The sequence below is a fragment of the Cherax quadricarinatus genome, chromosome 22 (assembly GCF_038502225.1).
Source record: "Cherax quadricarinatus isolate ZL_2023a chromosome 22, ASM3850222v1, whole genome shotgun sequence".
NCBI classification, from domain to species: domain Eukaryota; kingdom Metazoa; phylum Arthropoda; class Malacostraca; order Decapoda; family Parastacidae; genus Cherax; species Cherax quadricarinatus.
Genome location: NC_091313.1, coordinates 36,862,741 through 36,885,518, shown reverse-complemented (window position 1 = coordinate 36,885,518; position 22,778 = coordinate 36,862,741). Strand labels below are relative to the sequence as shown.

General features: G+C 39.4%; 1 protein-coding gene across 1 annotated transcript in view; it reads left to right on the top strand.

Moving 5' to 3' along the window:
- Window positions 1–18,901, top strand: part of LOC128689620 (probable glutamate receptor) — a 46,097-nt gene extending 27,196 nt beyond the window's left edge. Inside the window, exons 8-14 of the mRNA XM_070087710.1 lie at window positions 1,801–1,891; window positions 5,878–6,175; window positions 9,448–9,665; window positions 11,681–11,861; window positions 12,928–13,027; window positions 14,790–14,919; window positions 18,641–18,901. Coding sequence (XP_069943811.1) covers window positions 1,801–1,891; window positions 5,878–6,175; window positions 9,448–9,665; window positions 11,681–11,861; window positions 12,928–13,027; window positions 14,790–14,919; window positions 18,641–18,730 — 1,108 coding nt within the window. The 3' untranslated portion in view covers window positions 18,731–18,901. The remainder of the gene's footprint in view (window positions 1–1,800; window positions 1,892–5,877; window positions 6,176–9,447; window positions 9,666–11,680; window positions 11,862–12,927; window positions 13,028–14,789; window positions 14,920–18,640) is intronic.
- The last annotated feature ends 3,877 nt before the right edge of the window (window positions 18,902–22,778 follow it).

Genomic DNA, 22,778 nt, shown 5'->3' with positions numbered 1-22,778 from the left:
TTAAAAATGAAATATAAAATCTCCCTTTTTATTCAGCAAATGTTCTTTATTTCCATAACTCTTCCTAGAAGATTCATCAAGCTTACAGCCTCTTCACGCGCAGATAGTTCTAATCTCTGGTTCTCTTTCTGCAACATTCTTCATTACTCTCTCCAGTTAGATATTTTACCTTATTAATACACAAACAGAACAACTTGGCAAAAGAGTGAATTTCATTATATCTTAAAAGTCTTATTAGTTTTGTATTAATTTTTTTAATGAATCTTCAAACTTCGGATTAGGAGAAAACTCCAAGATTCATATTTCAAGGAATTTTTTAACCCTGAAATGTAGAGATCCATACCTAGCATGTGTTCTAAGCACTGAATATTAGTGACTTCAATGCTCCTTAAAGTACTAATCCAACCATCCTCACCCCCTCAGAGATTTCAGTACTCACTCATTATCCATTATACCTCAAATTACTAACTTATACTTATATCTCATAATTCCTGCCATGTTTAAATATTCAATGGTTCAATATTAAAAAATGAGGCGTTGTCTCTTCTGGTCTCAGAATTTTGAATTTATGAATGTCATTGAGACTTTTATTCTTACATGTCAAGAACATTTAATTAACTATTGGCAACATTGGCAGCCTAAGGCAGAGTTTGCACTGCGTCCTAGTCCAGTTTGAATACCGGGAGAAGGCAGTCTTAATCGAGCCTAACATTTTGTGTGAAAACGCCTACTTCAGGCCACCCTAATGTCTGACATGTAATTTGAATTGCGCTTCGAAGTCCAGTTAAAGATAGCCATTTGAAAGTAACGAAGACTTAAGTGATTCATGGATCTCTGGACCTAAGCAGGAATTCACAGTCAGAGGAGTGAACTGTGACCTTGTGGGTGTTACTCGTCCTTAGGTTAAACGGGCTAGGTGTCACTTAAAGTAAATGGGTGAATTTCAGATACAATGACCGCTCATCATCAAACAGGAAAAAAGTTAAAGGGTGTATTGAGCTGACGACTTTAATCTGAGTCCAGAGGTAGTCGAGACCTGGGGCCACGTAAGATCATTTTCTCACCTTGTTCATTAAGTATATTGTCATCGCTAATCGTGTGCAAGGTAGGCAGGGACCTAATGTAAGCACAGTGGTATTGGTTCAAAGATTAATGGGCGTTAATCCCAGAGGTGCTCAAGTGTTTTCACCGCGTGCAGCTAAGCGCCAACATGTCAGCTCTACACTCAATTCAGTGACTATGTGTACTGGATCACCCTGTCTGATAATGGACCAGATACCAAGTGTCACTAAGTACCTCAGATTGGTAAGTAGCCACTGTTGAGTATACTTTGCAAGAAAGCCAAATTGAGGAGTGCATGGTCACTAGGCTTCAGAATTTGTGGGGCAGCTGGCAAATCCTTGGTGACAGACTGATTCTAATAACGAGTCAGTCAACCACAGTAAGTTAAGAAAATCCTCCACATACCGTATTTAGAATAGGATTTGCTTTTTTTCTGTTGTGTAAGCATAAATTTATCAGTTGTTGTTGTTGTAGATTCGCCGGTATAATCGCCCTGTCCGGACCTTTTCCAAGTGGTGACAGGAAAAAGATTGGGATATTGATTTTCAAGTGAATGTACCTTCTGATCAGCTTCAGATTGTCGATACTGATATTTTCCTGCATTAGAAAGCCATACTTCTCTCTACACTGCTACGTGACTGTGCATTTAGATCGTTCAGCACCTCAAACAAAGTTTTAAAGTTTGTAAGTGTTCAGTACATACATAATGACAGAGCCTGACGGGTGTTCTTTCTACAGGTACATCTATGTAATTCCGACTGATGGAACGTTTGGCTCCAAGCAGAAAGATGGAGCCTGGACTGGTATGGTGGGCATGGTAGTCAGGAGGGTAAGTGTGAGTGGCATGGTGGGTATGGTGATGGTGCTGAGAAAGGTGTGACACGGTGGGTGTGATGCTCAGGAAGGTGTGTAGCATGGTAGGTATTTTGCTGAGGAAGGTTTGTGGAATGATTGGTATGGTGCTAAGGAAAGTGTATGGCATGGTGAATATGGTGCTACGGAAGATGTGTGACATAGTGAGTATGATGCTAAGGAAAGTGTGTGGCATAGTGAGTATGATGCTGAGGAAGGTACAGAAAAGAATGAGTTTAGCATGGAGGACTAGGTGTTGAGGAGGGTGAGTGTGTCATGGTGGACATATTACCGAGGAGGGTGAATGAATCATGGTAGATATATTTCTGAGGAAGGTGTGTGGCCTAGTGGACGTGGTGCTCAGGAGGATGAGTGTGACATTTTGGACAAGTACTGAGAAGAGTGAGTGGGTGTGTGGTAAGGGTGATTTAGTGTTCAGGTGGCTGAGTGTAGCGTGATGAACATGGTAGTGAAAAGTGTGAGTGCGTGGTATGGTAGATATGGTGCTCAGAAAGGTGAAAGTGGCACGGAAGGCCATTGAGCACCACGAACCAGATCACGTCATTCCAGCTATCACAGGAACGTAAAATAACTATATAAGACACATGTACAACAGTTAGATATTGGTATTCCCTACACAGTAGACTTCTTGAGTCGAATACCTAGGCAGCAGAAGCAGTACAGACGAAGAGACTAAAAGAGAGGAAGGTTTTGCTGCCTCCTCTGTAGTCGACTGAAGAAGCTTACTGTGTAGGAGAAACGTTTCGGAATAAAGCTACCTAAACGTTACACATGTGTCTTACTTATCAATTTGTCGATATTGTATATCATTATTAAATTCACATAGCTTAGCTATATTAATTAGACGTTGTATTAATAATTTTACAACGAAGACTGCATATTCACTCCATCTTTCATACTAACAACAAGATGGAACCTCCTATCCTGTTTACGATCGATTATGAAAGCAGCATCCAGCTTTCGTTCATAGATTTCGTAAACGCAGGCAATGACAATTTATTCTCTAAAATATATAGGAAACCAAATCACAAGGGCAACCTCGTACACTTTCAGTCAGTGACTCCGGGACCATGAGAGGATTACTCTTGAGAATTCACACAGGATTTCCAGCTCACAGTTCCTCGAAGAGAAGTGTGACTACATAACACGGGAAATATGCACCTTCACTTCCCGCTATTCCTCATCTCAAACTGTTAAAACTGCGCCTTCCACATCTTTAACACTACTACGTGAGAAAGAGCAGCCACCAGATACGTCCTCTCTGTCAGTAACGTGGCCAGGAATATTTCCAGGGCACTAAACAATTAACAAGAATTATTGGCCAGCGAGTTATGGAACATAAATACTCATATAGCCTTGACATTCGAAACAACGCATGTGTGATATATCATAGTAAACGTGGGCTTCTCTTGATACTGAATGAAGCTAGTTAGTCAATCAAAGAAGGCGACCTACTAAACCAACGTTGTTTAAAAGCTGCCATGATACCAATATCTAACTTAGGTCTGTCAAAGTTGGGAGATTCATTATCTCTGGTGGCCTCTGCATGATGATTGTATGTCATTAAGCCTCTGCATTTTCATGATTCGGACATAATTCTATATAAAGTATTCATTAGACCTCATCTCGAATCTGCCAGGAGGTTTAGTCCTCCAAATCGCGCAAAATACAAAGGTATAGTGAAGAGAATACAGAAAAAAGAAACCAACTTCGTTACGTTAGTCAAGGTTCAAGGCATTTAACCCTTTTCTCCCAGGGTTAAATAGAATGAAGGATCTCATTCATACCATTAAAATGTTGAATGGCTTTGATAAGCTCAAACATGAAGAGCTATTTGAACTGCTGAATGAATCCATAACTCGAAACACAGGAATGAGACTGCGAGGCAAAAGATGCAACACGAATGTATGCAAATAGTTTTATTCAAACTTATTTTATTCAATACGCTGTTGCTTCAGGCTCAAACCCACCAATAAGCGAAGACCTTATTGTGTTAAAGGAGAAGCATACGTTTCTCACAAGCAACATTCACTTGAGTGAACTATCAGTCTACTTCGTGAATGTAATAAAGTTGGTAGAATTACCGACAATATGTAAAGTAATAGGACACAAGTGCAACTAATGTGACATTTATTGTGGCAACGTTTCGCTCTCCAGGAGCTTTATCAAGCTTGATAATGGCTTGATAAAGCTCCTGGAGAGCGAAACGTTGCCACAATAAATGTCACATTAGTTGCACTTGTGTCCTTTTACTTTACATACTTCGTGAATGTATGACACTGAACAACATTCTATAACATTTCTGATCTTCTTCAATCCCACTTATATGATAAATATTCAGGAATCAGACTATGTTGTTAATTAATATCATTTATTTAACAACTGTGAAAAATGTAATTTAAAAACAAGTATAGGAAATTTTTAATATTCGCGAGGTAATAACCCCATTTCCATTATCTTCCATTACTTTCAATGTCCTTCTTGGCTCTGTACTCACCTAGTTGTGGCTGCAGGGGTCGAGTCACAGTTCCCGGCCCCTGTGCTCTCTTGAAACTGCATAAAATACAAAAATAATTTGAGAACCAACTAGAATAGAACTTCACACAGAATATTATTATTACTATAAATATGAAATATAACAAGGAATTATTTCTTCTCGTTTATTTTCTAACTCATCCAAAACCGTTACTGAGTCAGAATAATTCAAGAAACTCATAACTGCTTATCTGTTTGTGAATTTATAAATAGGGGTTTCATGTTTTTTAAAAAAAAGAACTTTGCCCCTACTGTCTCACTTTATTTTCAAAATGATTCTCGGTAAAATCATAACGAACTAAACTTTTGACACAAGAGAAGTGTAACTTATATTTTTATTCACGAAACAATTCACCCAACCATAAACAAGTCACGACTCGGACTGATGGAGGATCCCAGACTACCAGTCACACAGCCCACACACACATATTATAAACATGAGGGAGCACTAAACCCAGAGGATTATACAGTGCATGTGGGTGGGCGGATGGGAGGTATTCAGGCTTAATTCAGGGAACTGGAGCGCAGATCCAATTCCATAGATCAAGAGCCCCTCACCAGCGTCAAGGAACCTCCCTTGAGGGGACACACGAACGTAACTCTCAACAGTACAAGTACTATACGTGACTCAAACAACGTGAGTCACATCAGAATGTACAATTCTATATTATGTAACAAGTACATATATTTTGTTATTAGCCCATCTTAGTGCCTTAGTTTTATACCATAATAAAATACAAGTATTAGCTTGAGAACAGTCAATTGCAATTACCGTTGAATCTAAAAGTTCGTTACAATTACTCAAAAATGTAATTAACTCCATTCAGGTTCAATTATAATTACTTCAAACCTAAGTGTACCCGAGACTGTGGCAACCGGTCACCCTGGGCACTTGTAAACATATTTTCCCAGCATACTCGTTCTGCTAATTAATATTCAACTATTTTAGGTCATTCTGTTTTAGTACTATTACATATATTGTGTGGCAGAGCCAGCACGGTGGTGTATGAGGTGGTGTATGGGGTGGTGTATGAGGTGGTAGTCAGTTTGAGGGGAAGGGACCAATGACGGTGCGAGACAGTGAGCAGGAGAGGGTGGGCGTGGGCGGCGGTCGTGGTGGGAGGCAGGTGGGCCGCTTTGGAGGGAAGGAGGGGTCGTGTGGGTGGGGGTAGCAACAGGGCTTGTGGGTGGGGGTGGGCGGTGTTGAGAAGGACAGTGAATAGGCGAAACTCTTGAGTATCATTGGTTAATTTAATTAGTCCTAAGCCATTGCATCATATATATTTCCTGAGAATTTACATTACTTATTACATAATACAAAAGTGTAGTAACATGATATATAGTAAAGCGTATTCATACATCATTTTTTTTTTATAAAACATCGTCCACATCAACTTCCAAAATCAGGAAGCAGACTTTGCACTTGAGCCGTTTGGTTTCTCTGAGAGTCGCAGTGAGGTGGTGGACTTCACCTGGCCAGTGATAATACAGTACTGCAGGATCCTGAGTAGTCGAGGCAGGCCGATGGTGGATCCCTGGGGCTTCCTGCTGCCTCTAGAGCTGCCTGTGTGGGCAGCCACCCTGGGGGCGCTCATGATGCTGCCTGCTGCAATGCTGCTACTGTCTACATGCTTCTCCTTCAAAACTAATCAGCATACCTGGGTCAAGGACATTTTTGACCTGACACGAATAATATTACAGCAAGGTTAGATATATCCCGAATGTTTACTTTTTAAATAAAAATAATGATCTTATTGGCACTTCTAAATGATAAATGTGTCACAGGAATTCGTATCACAAATGTTTACCTTACCTGGAGAGAGTGTTCCGGGGGTCAACGCCCCCCGGATATTTTTCTTAAAGCAAAGTAAATACTTATTTAATGCACGTAGAGATTGCATTGTTTTTACTGTAGTAATTCTTCCATTACCCTGGTAGTTACTACAACTGGTGGTACTATTCTACTAGTCCTAGTTCTCTACTAAATATTTATTATACTACTCGTAGTTCTACTGCTATCGTCAGCACCTCTAGAATTACTGGGACTACCACTGCTACTTCTTCAACTACTAATACTACTACTTCTGCTGCATTACTACTGCTGTTACTACCAATACTTTTATGTAATTATTACCATATATTTTCCTCTACTATTACAAGTACTAATCCTGCTACTATTACTACTACTACAACATCTATTACTACTACTACTGTTATTTCTACTACTCTAACCACTATTCCTCTACTTTTACTAATACTCATACTGCTACTATTACCCCTACTATTACTACTACTATTACTATAAAATACCTTTTACAAAATAAGCAAAAAAAAAAAAAGCGAAAAATTTAATGTTTATAGATATCAGTGATTTGGACAGTTTTTGAATTTAAACTTGTTATCAAAGGATAAAGTTATTAAACGTTATTCGAGAAGCATTAATTAAGGAAGCGTAACCCGTTTTTATCATTATGTTTATTGAGGATTTATGTTATAGAGAAGTTTATACCAAGGAATAACAGGAAAGAAAATGGAAAGATTAGAGTAAGTCCTTGATTTTCCTGGGATGTAAAGAGGTCAAAACCAAGTGTGTAAGAGAATGGAAAAATATAGAAGTCAAAAGTCTCTAGGAAATTAGAAGTTGAGCAACAAGTTGTTATATAGACACCTGATGTGTTTATATAATAACCGAAAGTTGCTATGTAGACACATCAGGAGGAAAACAACAGTTAAGAACTAGGTATCGTAAATGGTTTAAAAACCGACAAGTTGAAGATTGAGACACTTATGTAACGTATGGGAATCTTTATTGAAGAAACGTTTCGCCACACAGTGGCTTCATCAGTCCAATACAAAGCAGAAGGGTGTAAGGAGAGGAGGAGGTGAGGTAATCAGTCCCTCAGCCTGAAATCGATGTGTTCAGTCCATCAATCTTGTAGGAAGTACAGCTTAGGGCCGGAGATGTGGCAGGAAGAGGTGGGATCACAGTGGAGTTCCACAGGTCTGGGTCAGACTGCATGGGTATATTATTTATTTCTTTTTCAAAGTCTTGTGGTGTTAAGATAATATCAGAAATTTTTGAAATAACCAGAATTTGAGTCTCGGTCATAAAAAACTCACATAGATTGTCGACCTTTAGTCTGGTTAACTGCTCACTAAACGTTGAGTCATGTTGAGAATTCAGTAGCTCACTCGTTTATTTACTGTCATCTATATAAGTCCCATATCGTTTAAGCAGGGGTCCAATACTGGATGTTGTTTTTGTCCCACATTTGGCATAAGAAAGGAAGTATATTTGGTTTCTTTCAATTTTCTTTATGGCTTTAATTTTTTCCTGAGATTCGTGTCTCCTGTAAGATTCTTTAAGCTTAAGTTCGATATTTGCTATTTCTCTGCCCAGTGGCTCCTTTCGTATTTCATATATACTGGCCCCTTTCAGCAGCTCTGTGATTATTCTCCTTCGATTGTATAGGAAGCTTCTTCCTCTTTCTAGTTTACATCTTCTCTTCTTTTTTTCTTACAGGAATGTGCCTTGAGTATACGTCAAGTACCATAGCCTTAATTGTTTCTAGTCAAAGGTTTTGATCCGTGTTGTCGAGAATATCTTCCTATCTCGTTTCATTTTGGACACGGTTGATTTGATCCCACTGTATGGTTTTGTTATTGAAGTTGAATTTGGCGCAAGCACCCTCATACCTGATCTCCTTATGCTGGTCAGGAGCCCTGTGAATTCATGTCTGTACTTCTGTTATATAATGATCTGATTGTATTGTCTTTGATACTGTTATCAATGACAGCAATCTTCAATAAATCTCTCGTAACAGGGCAACTGCCTGAGGTGTGGAAGACAGCAAATGCAGTTTCAGTTGTTAGGGAGACAAACAGGCAGCATTGAACAACAGACAAGTGTCACTGACATACATAGGATTAAAAGGACTGGACTCATACATGACAATCAACACTGTTTCAAGGATGGGACGTCTTTTGTCATATATCTACTTGAGTTCTACGACAAAGTAACAGAAGTAAGTCAAGAGAGAGAGTGATGGGTAGATTGCTTCTTTTTTCCTGGAAGAAGGCTTTCGGCACAGTATCACACAAGAGACTGGTTCAAATACTAGAGGAGCAGGCAGAAATGGTAGGGAAAGTACTACAATGGATCAGGGAATACCTGACAGGAAGGAAACAACGAGTGTTGGTACGTGATGAGGTGTTAGATTGTACCCACGTGTCGAGTGAGGCTCCACAAAGGTCATTCCTAGGTCCGGTGCTGATTCTTATATATGAGAATGGCCTGATGAAAGGAATATATTGAGAGGTGTCCCTGTTAGCTGATGATGTGAAACTAAAGAGGACAATACAAGCGGACGAGGACAAGGTAAAATTGCAAGAGGATCTTGACAGGCTGCAAGCCTGGTCCGACAAATGGCTCCTTGAGTTTAACCGTAACAAGTGCGAAGTTACAAAGCTTGGGAAAGGACAGTGAAGACCGCAGACTGAGTACAGGCTTCGGGAACAAAGGCTGCAAACCTCAGTTAAGGAAAAATATTTTGAGTTGAGTCTTATACCGAGCACATCCCCTGAGGCACACATCAATCAAATAACCGCTGCAGCATATGGGCGCCTGGCAACCTCAGAATAACATTTCGATATCTAAGTTAGGAGTTATTTACGACATTGTACACCGTGTACGTCAGGCCCATGTTGGAGTGTGCAGCACTAGTTTGGAACCGACACCTGGACAAACAGGTCAAAAAATTAGAGAAAGTGCAGAAGTTTACAACAAAACGGAAGTAAAATTTCCACTATATTTTTCTTATGAATTTGGCAGATGCGCACATGTGCAGTTGAATTACTAACTAAAAAAATAAGGTAAACGGTAATAAGAATTTCCACTGTAAACACCTCAGAAAAGATATTTCAGAAAAAAACTATAAATATAGCTTTACAACTTTCTATCTTCTGTCATTCATCAAGATTACAGGACTTGGGCGCTGGCATGGTGGAAGAGGTTGATCATTGGTGGGTGGGTGATCATGGCCTTAGTGCTCAGTAAGAGCTATGGTGGAAACCTCATGTCATCGCTGGCAGTGAGACACATACAGCAGCCCTACCAGAGCATCCGTGACGTGCTGGACGACCCCTCTGTTACCATGCTGTGGCAGACCAACTCAGCTAACGTCCAGTACTTTCATGTGGGTTTGTTGTGGGAGTCTGGTGGTGAATGTTAGTGTTGTGTCTGTTGGTGCATGTTAGTGTTGTGTCTGGTGGTGCATGTTAGTGTTGTGTCTGTTGGTACATGTTGGTGTTGTGTCTGTTGGTGCATGTTAGTGTTGTGTCTGGTGGTGCATGTTAGTGTTGTGTCTGTTGGTACATGTTGGTGTTGTGTCTGGTGGTGCATGTTAGTGTTGTGTCTGGTGGTGCATGTTAGTGTTGTGTCTGTTGGTGCATGTTAGTGTTGTGTCTGTTGGTACATGTTGGTGTTGTGTCTGGTGGTGCATGTTAGTGTGTTGTGTCTAGTGGTGCTTGTTAGTGTGTTGTGTCTGGTGGTGCATGTTAGTGTGTTGTGTCTGGTGGTGCATGTTAGTGTGTTGTGTCTGGTGGTGCATGTTAGTGTGTTGTGTCTGGTGGTGCATGTTAGTGTGTTGTGTCTGGTGGTGGATGTTTGTGTGTTGTATCTGGTGGTGCATGTTAGTGTTATGTCTGTTGGTGCATGTTAGTGTGTTGTGTTTGGTGGTGCATTTTAGTGTGTTGTGTCTGTCCAACCTATCACACGCCTTTTCCAAATCCATACATGCCCCAAAAACCTCTTTACCTATATGTATCACTGGAAACATTTGGTCTACACATCCAACCTTTCCTGAAACCTCCTTGTTCATCTGCAATCCTGCTCTCCGTCTTACTCTTAATTCTTTCAGTAATAACTCAACTATATACTTTACCAGGTATACTCAACCGGCTTATTCCTATATAATTTTTAGACTTTTTCTCGTTTTCGTTTATGGAAAGGAACTATGCATGCTCTCTGCCAATCCCTAAGTACCTTGATGAGAGTAAGACACATACGTAAGACACAAGACGTATACCATTCGTACACACCCTAAGTACCTTACATTTTCCATACATTTATGAAGTTAATTACTAACCACTCCAAAACTATATTCCCACCTGCTTTCAGCATTTCTGTCTTTATCTCATCAGTCCCAGCTGTTTTACCCCTTTCATTCTATTACTACCTCACGCACTTTCTCCACACTCACTCCTACAAGATGTTACATCTCCCTGGCACATATACGAAATCACAGCTTCTCTGTCCCTTAGAAAATTACCTTCATCTATACGATTCCTCTAACTCTCCATCTAATACCTATCCTCTCCTATTTTTAACTGTCAAATCCATTTCTTCACTAGACTTTCTCAACTTATTAATATCGCTCCAAAACTTTTTCTTATTCTCAACAAAATTTGTTGACAACATCTCACACACACTCTCATTTGGTCTTCTTTTACATTCCTTCACCACTCTCTTAACCTCTCTTTTCTTTCCATATACTCCTCTCTCCTTGTATCACTTCTACTTTGTAGAAATCTCTCATATGCTAACTTTTTCTCATCATCCCACCAGTCGCTCTTCTTCCCTCCCACACCCACTTTCCTGTAACCAAAAACTTCTGCCGAACACTCTAACACTGCATTCTTAAATTTACCTCACGCCTCTTCAACCTCAATGCCTGTACTCTCACTAGCCCATCTTTGTCCCAATAGCTGTATATATCTTACCCTAACCTCCTCCTCCTATAGTTCATACACTTTCACCTCTCTCTTACTTACTGAGTCTATTCCCCTCTTTACAAGCTATGGCTTGTAAACCAGGCTTCCCAGCTTTTGAGGCATTTGTGGCTGAGTGGTCTAGAGCGTTACTTAGAGAACAATGCCGGTCTCCTTGTAGTAGGTTCGAATCCTGCTGACCGCAATCTTTCTCTGTCTGTCTGTCTGTCTGTCTGTCTGTCTCTCTCTCTCTCTCTCTCTCTCTCTCTCTCTCTCTCTCTCTCTCTCTCTCTCTCTCTCTCTCTCTCTCTATATATATATATATATATATATATATATATATATATATATATATATATATATATATATATATATATATATATATATATATATCGAAAATTAAAGCCAGTATTACCAGTGATCATTTTTTTTCTCCTTAAAGTCCGTTGAGTCCGGCATCTTTCGTGAAGTAGCTGATTCAGAGATCAAGGGACGTATCACGTACAAATTGCTCTCCGAGTTCCCACAAGCTATCAACACACTAGTGAGGAGAGGCGACCACGTCTTGATGGATCTGGAGATCGTTATAACTGTGTTTATCGGACAGTACTTCACTAACACAGGTGATATGATCAAAAGATGTTTTCAGTGTTGAAAAAAGTTAGTACAGCAGAGAGTAGTACAAAATTAGATTCAGTAAAAAAAAGAGAAAAGAAATGTGATCATATAAGATATGAATATTCAGAAGGATAGACGAGAATTCGAACCACTGACCTAAAATAATGATAGTTTTGAATTATTCAAACTCGATTCATTTATAATTGAGGCCATCGTGTAGTATAACCTGAAGCCGGATTCCTATAGAAATGTTTTGAATCGCCTTAAGTGTCGTAGTCTCACATGGAGTAATTAAGCCTTGTTATATATATATATATATATATATATATATATATATATATATATATATATATATATATATATATATATATATATATATATATATATATATATATATATATATATATATATATATATATATATATATATATATATATATATGTCGTGCCGAATATGTAAAACTGGTCAATTAGCAAGAACTAATTTAAAATTAAGTCCTTTCTGAAATTTTCTCTTATACGTTTGAAGATATATTTTTTTTCGTTAATGTTAATGTAAAATTTTATAATTTTGCACCAAAAGAATCTTAGAAAACTTACCTAACCTTATTATAACAAGAACAATTTATTTTAGCCTAACCTAACTAAATATATTTTAGATTTGTTTACAATAATTTAATACTAAACAAACTCAGTGAAACATATTTTTTTCGTTAGGTTCAGAATGATTTTGGCGAAATTATTGCATACACAAATTTTCACTTGTCTTATATGGCAAGATGAGCGTTGCTATTTAAGCCAAGATCGCAAGTTCTGCCTATTCGGCACGACATATATATATATATATATATATATATATATATATATATATATATATATATATATATATATATATATATATATATATATATATATATATATATATATATATATATATATATATATATATATATATATATATATATATATATATATATATATATATATATATATATATATATATATACTTTTTCAGTAACTTTTCTAAATTTCTGAGGAGTGTATTTTTATATGGACATACATGTTTCAACAGGTCGCTGTGACTTCTACTCGTCCAGAGAGAGGTTCCTGCCAATGGTGTTCTGCATGATCGGTCAGAAAAACAGTCCCCTGGTTCCTGCTCTCAGTAAGAGGTAGGTATTCATCTGAATTAATGATTAATCTGCTTTGGAGAAGAGAATGAACATACTTAGGCGACAATATATTAAGGTTTCTTCCTAATGCTGATTCAACAATTACTTTCCCGTCCACCATCTAGATTTACAGCATTTCTATCTACCTACCTACATATATCGTGCCGATTAAGCTGAGTCGCCGGGTTCGGCCTGTTCGTCAAGGGTCGTCTTGCCAAATTAACAAAACTAAAATTTGATTTTGCCATAAATCAGCGGAAATTTATCTGAACATATGGAAATATATGTATCATTGTTCCTGTTTCTTATCTTTAAGCTTACTCCTCTTCTACTTCCAATTCTTCTACTACTACGCCATTACTACTACTAGTAATACCTCAACCACTTACACTACTATTACCTCTCTTCGTTCCCCTTTCTGTCTACCACTACTCTCCCTACTTAATATTGCTGCTACTACTACTACTGCCTCTACTACTAACTACCACTACTTCTCCACTTCCTTCTTTCTTCCTCTCTTTGTCCCGTCCTTGTCTCCTTCTCCTATACATTCTTGCTCATTCACATTCGTATGTTGTAAATGGTATAAGTCGGACTCAAACGTCCTCATCAGTTTCTCTCTCTTATGAGCAGCTATTTGTGTATTAAATAAATGATATACGTTACTTTTCTATGTCGTTATCATATCCTCCCTATCTCTCCTGTCCTCCAGTGTCGTCAGGTCGATTTCCCTTAACGTCTCCTCGTAGGACATGCCCCTTAGCTCCGGGACTAGATTTGTTGCAATCCTTTGCACTTTCAATAGGTTCCTCTCGTGCTTGGCTAGGTGTGGATTCCAAACTGCTTCTGCATAGTCCAATATAAACCTAACGTACACGGTGTACAGGATCCTGAAGGATTCCTTATTAAGATGTCGGAATGCTGTTCATAGGTTTGCTAGGCGCCCATATGCTGCAGCAGTTATTTGGTTGATGTGCACCTCAGGAGATGTGCCTGGTGTTATACTCACCCCAAGATGCTTTTCCTTGAGTGAGGTTTGTAATCTGTGGCCCCCCTAGACTGTACTCCGCCTGTGGTCTTCTTTGCCCTTCCCAAATCTTCATGACTTTGCACTTTGTAGGGTTGAACTCCAGGAGCAATTTACTGGACCCGGCCAGCAGCCTTTCCAGATCCCTTTGTAGTTCTGTGTGTTTGTGTGTGTGTGTGTGCGTGTGTGTGTGTGTGTGTGTGTGTGTGTGTGTGTGTGTGTGTGTGTGTGTGTGTGTGTGCGTGTGTGTGTGTGTGTGTGTGTGTGTGTGTGTGTGTGTGTGTGTGTGTGCGTGTGTGTGCGTGCGTGTGTGTGTGTGTGTGTGTGTGTGTGTTTATGTGTGTGTGTGTGTGTGTGTGTGTGTGTGTGTGTGTGTGTGCGTGTGTGTTTTAAAGATTAAAATAAGATTGTGATTATTAAACCGGCAAACAAAGTTTTATATACTTAAACGAGTTTTAGGAAGTTAATTTTATCTCATAAAATTATAAAATTTATTGAATTATTCAATGAATTATTTATCTCTAACAAACGAATCAAACAATGTGTCTAATATAGATAACTGGAAGTGATAGCTCGTTCATTCACTAATAAAATCATTACAATGCTTTACAAGGCAAATACCAATTAAGAACAAATTTTTTATATTATAACTCAAAATACACCAAAAGTCTGTGCTAAGAAAAAAATAAATTATTTTCTTGTAATGTACACTAATTTCTGTGTTGTGTTTGTCAGAATGATATCGTTGACAGAGGCTGGGTTATACGATCTGTGGTTCAAGTATGTGGTTCCAAATGCTACCTCCTGTGTATACTCACCAAACAAGATAACAGTCAGCTCGTCCCTCTCTCTCACCAACCTATGGGTAAAACACCTTGTAAATAACATTCACAGATAATTTTGCGTGTATTTCTTTTTCTCTCGTTCTCTTTCTCTCCCTCTCTCATTATATATATATATATATATATATATATATATATATATATATATATATATATATGTATATATAAATATATATTTATATATATATATATATATATATATATATATATATATATATATATATATATATATATATATATATATATATATATATATATATATATATATATATATATATATATATATAGATATATATATATGCAAAACAACCACTCTGAAAGAATAGAGAAATTCCAAGCGCTTGATAATGTGAGTAGTCACGAAAGCGCTTGGAATTTTTCTATTCTTTCAGAGTGGTTGTTTTGCATATTTTGAAATCACCTGTTTACTGTGATCTTATTGCATATATATATATATATATATATATATATATATATATATATATATATATATATATATATATATATATATATATATATATATATATATATATATATATATATATATATATACTCAATCCAGCACTTGGTGAGGTTTCAGAGAGGCTGCTGTCTGAACTCACCAAATTTTCCAACCTGTGCCTGGCTAGCAGTGTCCCAGAGGAGATCAGACCCCTTTTCTTTGGTGCCTCATTGTGTGCCCTCCGGAAAAAGGATGGCGGAATCAGGCCCATTGCAGTGAGTAACACCCTTCGGCGCCTAGTCGCCAAGGCTGCAGTAAGAAGGGTGAGTCAAGAGGCTGCTGCAATGCTGAAACCAACTCAGCTCGGTTTCGGCGTTCAACAGGGCTGTGAAGCAGCTGCCCACGCAGCACGAGTATATATCAAAAACATGTACGATGAAAAAGCCTTGGTCAAATTGGACTTTGCCAACGCTTTCAACTTTGTCAGAAGGGATGCTGCTCTCCAAGCAGTTTATAGAAACTTCCCTTCCCTTTATCCCTTCATAGAATCGTGTTATAGTGTGACTTCCAAACTATTGTTTGGGGACCATGAAATTGACTCGTGTGAGGGCGTGCAACAGGGGGACCCTCTCGCCCCCTTTCTATTTTGTTTGGTCATCAAGGAAGTCACGGAGGCACTCTCCAGCGAGCTCAATATCTGGTTCCTGGACGATGGTACCCTAGCTGGCACAACAGAATCTCTCCTAGAAGACATCAGTAAAATTAAAGACATGGGAGAAAGCCTGGGCCTTTCTTTAAACCCCACTAAATGTGAAATAGTTTCTACCAATCAACAGATGATCCAGAATATTAGCGCCGTTTTACCAGGAGCACGAGCCATTGATCCAGCCAATAGCACTCTCCTTGGTGCTCCTCTTGGGTCCAATGTCATCGATCTGATCCTAGAAAAAAAAAGTCTCAGACCTCAGGACGATGGAAGGCAGGATGAAAGACATTGACACACACGATGCCTTCTACCTACTCACCAGGTGCTTATCAATCCCAAAACTTACCTATTTTCTGAGATGCTCCCCAGCCTTCAGCAGTCCAAAACTCAAGGAATATGACTCTCTCCTGAAGGCCATGCTAGAGAGTGTATTGAATCTTTTCCTTGACGATGGACAGTGGTTGCAAGCCTCACTTCCGGTCAGGCTTGGAGGGCTAGGAGTACGCAGATCCTCCCAGGTTGCTCTACCAGCTTTCCTATCCTCTTCCATAGCATCAAACGAGTTGATAAGACAAATTCTTCCTGACACCCTCAGTGACTCAGCAGGAATAGAAGACCCTAGCTATGCCAGTGCCATCACCGAATGGGAGACTCTTGCTGCTCCAGCACCAAACCCTAGTGCAGCACTGGCTCAGAAACAGTCAAGCTGGGATGGCCCGATTGTTGAAAAGGTGCTGGCCAACATGCTCAGGACTGCAACATCAGATAGGGAGATTGCCCTTCTCCAGGCTGTGAGTGCACCTCACTCCGGGGACTTCCTCCAAACAGTTCCCATACCGGCAATAGGAACGCGACTCGACCCTAAGACCCTCCGTATTGCAGTGGCTCTGCGCCTTGCTGCCCCAATTCACACAGAATACATGTGTATTTGCGGCGAAGTGCAAGCAGACCAGTACGGTCTACATGGTCTTAACTGTTCCAAAACCAAGGGCTGGCATGCAAGACACAATGAGATCAAGGACATCATTAAGAGAACCCTTGCTACAGCTGGATGCCCTGCCGAGAGGGAGCCCCGATCACTAGCAGCCAACAATACCTACAACCCAGCAAACCGCCCCAACGGGATCACCATCTATCCTTGGAAGAATGGCAAGCTCTTAGCATGGGACTATACCTGTGTGTTCACACTGGCTGACACCTATATCCATCACAGTGTGGGGCGACAGGGAGGAGCTGCTGACCACAAAATCAGCAAGTACAGGGACATTAGCCAACAGTATCAATTTGTCCTAGTGGGATCAGAGACCTTGGGATCATGGGGAAAAAATGCCACACGTTTCCTTAAAGAATTGGGTTCCAGACTCATCGACACCACCAGGGATCCAAGGGCAGCCACTTTCATGTTCCAGCGCCTCAGCATCGCCATCCAGAGGGGAAATGCTTGCTGCATACTTGGCTCGCGTCCAGCCTCGGAGGTGCTGGAGGAAATTCATGATCTTTGATACATTGTGCCATTGTATTCATGTTTATGTTTTTTTCTGTAAATGTATTTTGTTTATTAATAAATGTTCACATAGAATATAAAATATATAGGGGGCGGTGGGAGAAGAAAATATTCAAACAGCTCCGGGGAGAACCTTGAGTTTTCCCTGAGGTACGTTTATTGTCTTCTCTGAGGATGAGGGTCCCCATTCCAGCTATAGAGGTGGTACTTCCCTATACATATTATACCTATATATTATATATATATATATATATATATATATATATATATATATATATATATATATATATATATATATATATATATATATATTTATATATATATATATATATATATATATATATATATATATATATATATTGTTGTAACCACCAACAAGTGGTATTTAATCAATCACAACACTGCAATAGCCGAGGATTCGAACCCATATTGTTTTAGCCCGCATCATTGTGAGCGAAAATTCCATGACGCTCTAACCCACCGGGTCATACAATCCTACAAGAATCACGCACCCGTGATCCGAGGACATTCGATGGTGTGGGTGCCTCAGAGCTCTGAAGCACCCACACCATCGAATGTCCTCGGATCACGGTACAACACCTAACTCTGCTGGGTGCATGGTCCTCGGATCACGGTACAACATCTAACTCTGCTGGGTGCATGATTCTTGTAGGATTGTATGGTTCCGCGGGTTAGAGCGTCATGGAATTATCGCTCACCAAGAGGCGGGCTAAAACAACATGGGTTCGAATCCTCGGCTAGTTGCAGTGTTGTTATTGAATATATAAATATATATATATATATAAATATATATATATATATAAATATATATATATATATATATATATATATATATATATATATATAAAGCAATCGCAGAAAGGCGATTTTGACAATGCAAGACAAGCCACGGGGGTTTTACTCTGAAGAACTTCCAGTTATTTCTCCTGCTGCTGCCCTTGCAACGTTGCACGGCTCCTGATGACGCACTGAGAGGTGTGAAAGTGCTTGAGCTTAAGATTTCCACCCCTCGTAGTTTTTCTTGCACATGTATGTACACAGTGTAAATATCTCTTTCCCTTTTCATTACAGGGCATGTTTGTGATCCTACTTATAGGTCACACAGTAGCTGTGTTGGTTCTGTGTATGGAAGCAGTGGAAAGCTGGGTCTTTACACCTTGAACAGTTACCTGGCAAGTGATCTGAACTTCCGTGGTCTCCGGATGTCTCTACATCACTGGGCTTAGTGAAACTTTGCTCTATGGAACCTTACAGAATGAAGGAAAATGCACACAATGTATAAATATCTATAATTGTAACTACGTTACCCTCACTAATTTCAGCAGTACACCATCTCTGGGTTAACGTTTCTTACTGTTAAATAATAATAATAATAATAATAATAATAATAATAATAATAATAATAATAATAATTTTATTTCTCCGAGCCATTCAATTTAATGCAGTAGATATAGTGAATTAGTACAAAACAGTAGTACAAAAAAACAATAAAAGCCACTAATTATTCAATAAATTTCGTATAATTAGTTTATATATGATTTAAAACTAAATATTATGCCTAACTTTTATACCAGGAGAAATTTCTTCATTGAACACACTCAGAATTATTACCGAGGCTGAATTATTGGAATGATTATAGTCACTGTATGATGTAGTGTGTGGTAGGTGTATAATGAAAGGTATGGCAAGTGTATGATTACATGTATGGTCAGAGTATGATGGTGAGTATGTTTAGTGTATTACAGCGTTTATTTTCACTGAATGATCGTCTGTACAATCATTGTATGATGAAATACGTGGTGTGTGTATGGTGCTGCGTACAGTGAATGAATGGTGGTATAAATGATCAGTGTAATTTGGTGCGTATTTTTGTTGTGTCGTTCCGAATAGGTAAAATTGGTCAATTAGTAAGAACTCATTTAAAATTAAGTCCTTTCCAAAATTTTCTCTTATATGTTTAAAGATACATTTTTTTCATTTATGTTAATGTAAAAATTAATAATTTTGTACCAAAAGAACCTTAGAAAACTTACCTAACCTTATAACAAGCTCAATTTAATTTAGCCTAATCCAATTAAATATCTTTTAGATAAGTTTACAATAATTTAAAAACAAACAAACACAATGAAATATATTCTTTGTCGTTGGGTTCAGAATGATTCTTGCGAAATTATTGCATACAAATTTTTTCGCTTGCCTTATTCGGCAAGGAGAGAGATGCTGTTTGAGCTAAAATTGCAAGTTTTACCTATTCGACACGACAATTGTATGATAGAGTGTATGGCAAGTGTATGGTGGTGTTTATGGTTAGTGTAAGAAGGTGCGTATGAATGAGTACTCACCCAGCTGTAGTTGCAGGCGTCAAGCCACATCTCCTGGCCCGTCTCTTCACTGGTTACTACTAGGTCACTCTTCCTGCTCCATGAGTTTTATCATATCTGTTCTTAAAGCAATGTATGGATCCTGCCTCCACTACATCACTTCCCACACTATTCAACTTCCTGACAACTCTGTGACTGAAGAAATACTTCCTAACATCCTGTGATTCATCTGAGTCTGCAACTTCCAACTGTGGCTCCTTGTTGCTGTGTCCCATCTCTGGAACATTGTCTCTGTCCACCTTGTCAATTCTTCTCAGTATTTTATATGTTGCTATCACATCTCCCCTATCTCAACTGTCCTCCAGTGTCGTCATTTCGATTTCCCTTAACCTCTCCTCGTAGGACATGCTTCTTAGCTTCGGGACTAGTCCTGTCTAATTTCCTTAGACTGTTGGGTAGGTGTGGGTTCCAAACTGGTGCTGCATACTCCAATATAGGCCTAACATACACAGTGTACAGGGTCCTGAACGATTCCTTATTGAGATGTGGGAATGTTGTCCTTAGGTTTGCTAGGCGCCCATGTGCTGCAGCAGTTACTAGGTTGATGTGTGCCTCAGGAGATGTGCCCGGTGTTATAGACACCCCAAGATCCTTTTCCTTGAGTGAAGTTTGTAGTCTGTGACCCCCTAGACTGTACTCCGTCCGTGGTCTTCTTTGCCTTTCCCCAATCTTCATGACTTTGCACTTGGTGGGGTTGAACTCCAGGAGCCAATTGCTGGACCAGATCTGCAGCCTGTACAGATCCTTTTGTAGCTCCGCCTGGTTCTCGTCCGGTTGAATTCTTCTCATGAACTTCACATCATCTGTAAACAGGGATGTTTCTGAGTCTATTCCTTCCATCATGTTGTTATACACCAAAAACAGTACTGGTCCTAGGACTGACCCCTGTGGAACCCTGCTCGTCACAGGCGCCCACTCTGACACCTCGTCACCTTCCATGACTCGCTGTTGTCTTCCTGACAGGTATTTTCTGATCCATTGCAGTGCCTTCCCTGTTACACCTGCCTGGTCCTCCAGTTTTTGCACTAATCTTTTGTGTGGAACTGTGTCAAAAGCCTTCTGACAGTCCAAGAAAATTCAGTCTACTCTCCCTTCTCTCTCTTGTCTTACTGCTGTCACCCTGTCATAGAACTCCAGTAGGTTTGTGACACAGGATTTCTCTTCCCTGAAACTGTCGTTGATATGAGTGTATGACCGACCGTCGAGTCAGTGTAATATAGTCAGTGAATAACATTAGTAAAGCAGTTTATGATCTTAAGTATATAATTTTGTGAATATTCGGAATATGGTGATGAGCATGGCGGTTTATAATGATGTGTATAAAGTCTTTGGCGATGTGTATGGTCGTATATGATTGCAGTATTTTGAGTGTGTATGTGAAGTGTATATTCAGTGTGTGATAGAGTGTATTATCAGTGTATGATGGAGTCTATAATCAGTGTATGATGGAGTCTATAATCAGTGTATGATGGAGTATATAATCAGAGTATGATGGAATCTATAATCAGTGTATGATGGGTTAAATAGTCGTGTGTGATGGTGTGTAAAAAGTGTATGATAAAGTGTATAATCAGAAAATCATTGTGTATGGCCAGTGTATGATGTGCATAATCAGAATGTCATTATGTGTATGGCTAGAGTATGATGAAGTGTGTATAGCTAGTGCATGATGCTGTGTATGGCCAATGTATGATGGTGTGTATGACTAGTGTATGATGGTGTGTATTGCTAGTGTATGATGGTGTGTATTGTTAGTGTATGATGGCGTGTATGGCTAGTATATGATGGTGTGTATTGCTAGTGTATGATGGTGTGTATGGCTAGTGTACGGTGTGTATTGCTAGTGTACGATGGTATGTCTAGCCGGTGTATGAAAGTGTGTATGGCCTGTGTATGGTGGTGTAATGAGTTGTGCTGTACTGGTGATGTGTATGTTACTAGGTCGGGTGGAAAGTATCAGCTAGCAGAGTGGTGGCCGAGACAAAGGCCAGTATCTGTTAGGAGCCGAGGACAAGAACCAGTAGCTACTAGGAGCCATGGACAAGGGCCAATAGCTGCTAGGAAGCGAGGACAAGGGCAAGTGGCTGCTAGGACCCGAGGACAAGAGTTAGTGGCTGCTTGCAGCCGTGGATAAGAGCCATTAGCTACCAGGAACCAAGGCCAAATGGCCAATGGTTGCAAGGAGCCGAGGGAAAAGGACAATGGTTGCTAGGAGCGGAAGGTAAGTTCCTGTGATTGTTAGGAGCGAAAGATAAGGGTCAGTGGCTTTTAGGAGCCGAAGACAAGAACCAGTGGCAGCTATAAGCCAAAATTGAAGGCAAGTAGCTGTTAGGAGCCGAGCGACAAAGGTCAGTGGCGCCTAAGATCCTAAGTCAAGGGCCCGTGGCTGCTTTGAGTAGAGGAAAAGGGTCACTGGCTGCTAGGAGTCGAAGTAGTGCGACCTCAGAGAAAGGACGCAGTAACTATTTTGTATGTTATCTATTTTCATATAATTTTATATTGCTGATATTTTCATTAATAGGTAAAATGAAAATATATTGCTTTATATTATTATTTGACGTATTATTATTATTTGTTGTTATTGACTCAATACCACTCGTTCGTGGTTACAATAATATATATATATATATACTGCTCGTGGAGGCTAGTACACCAAAAGGAGAGTAGAATGAAATTAGATCAGAGGCACCCACACCATCGTATGTCCTCGGATCAAGGTGAAACACCTAGCTCTGCTGGGTGTTTGATTCTTGTAGGATTGCGTGGTCCTGTGGGTTGGGGCTTAATATGATTTTCGCTCATCATAAGGCGGGCCAAAACGGCATGGG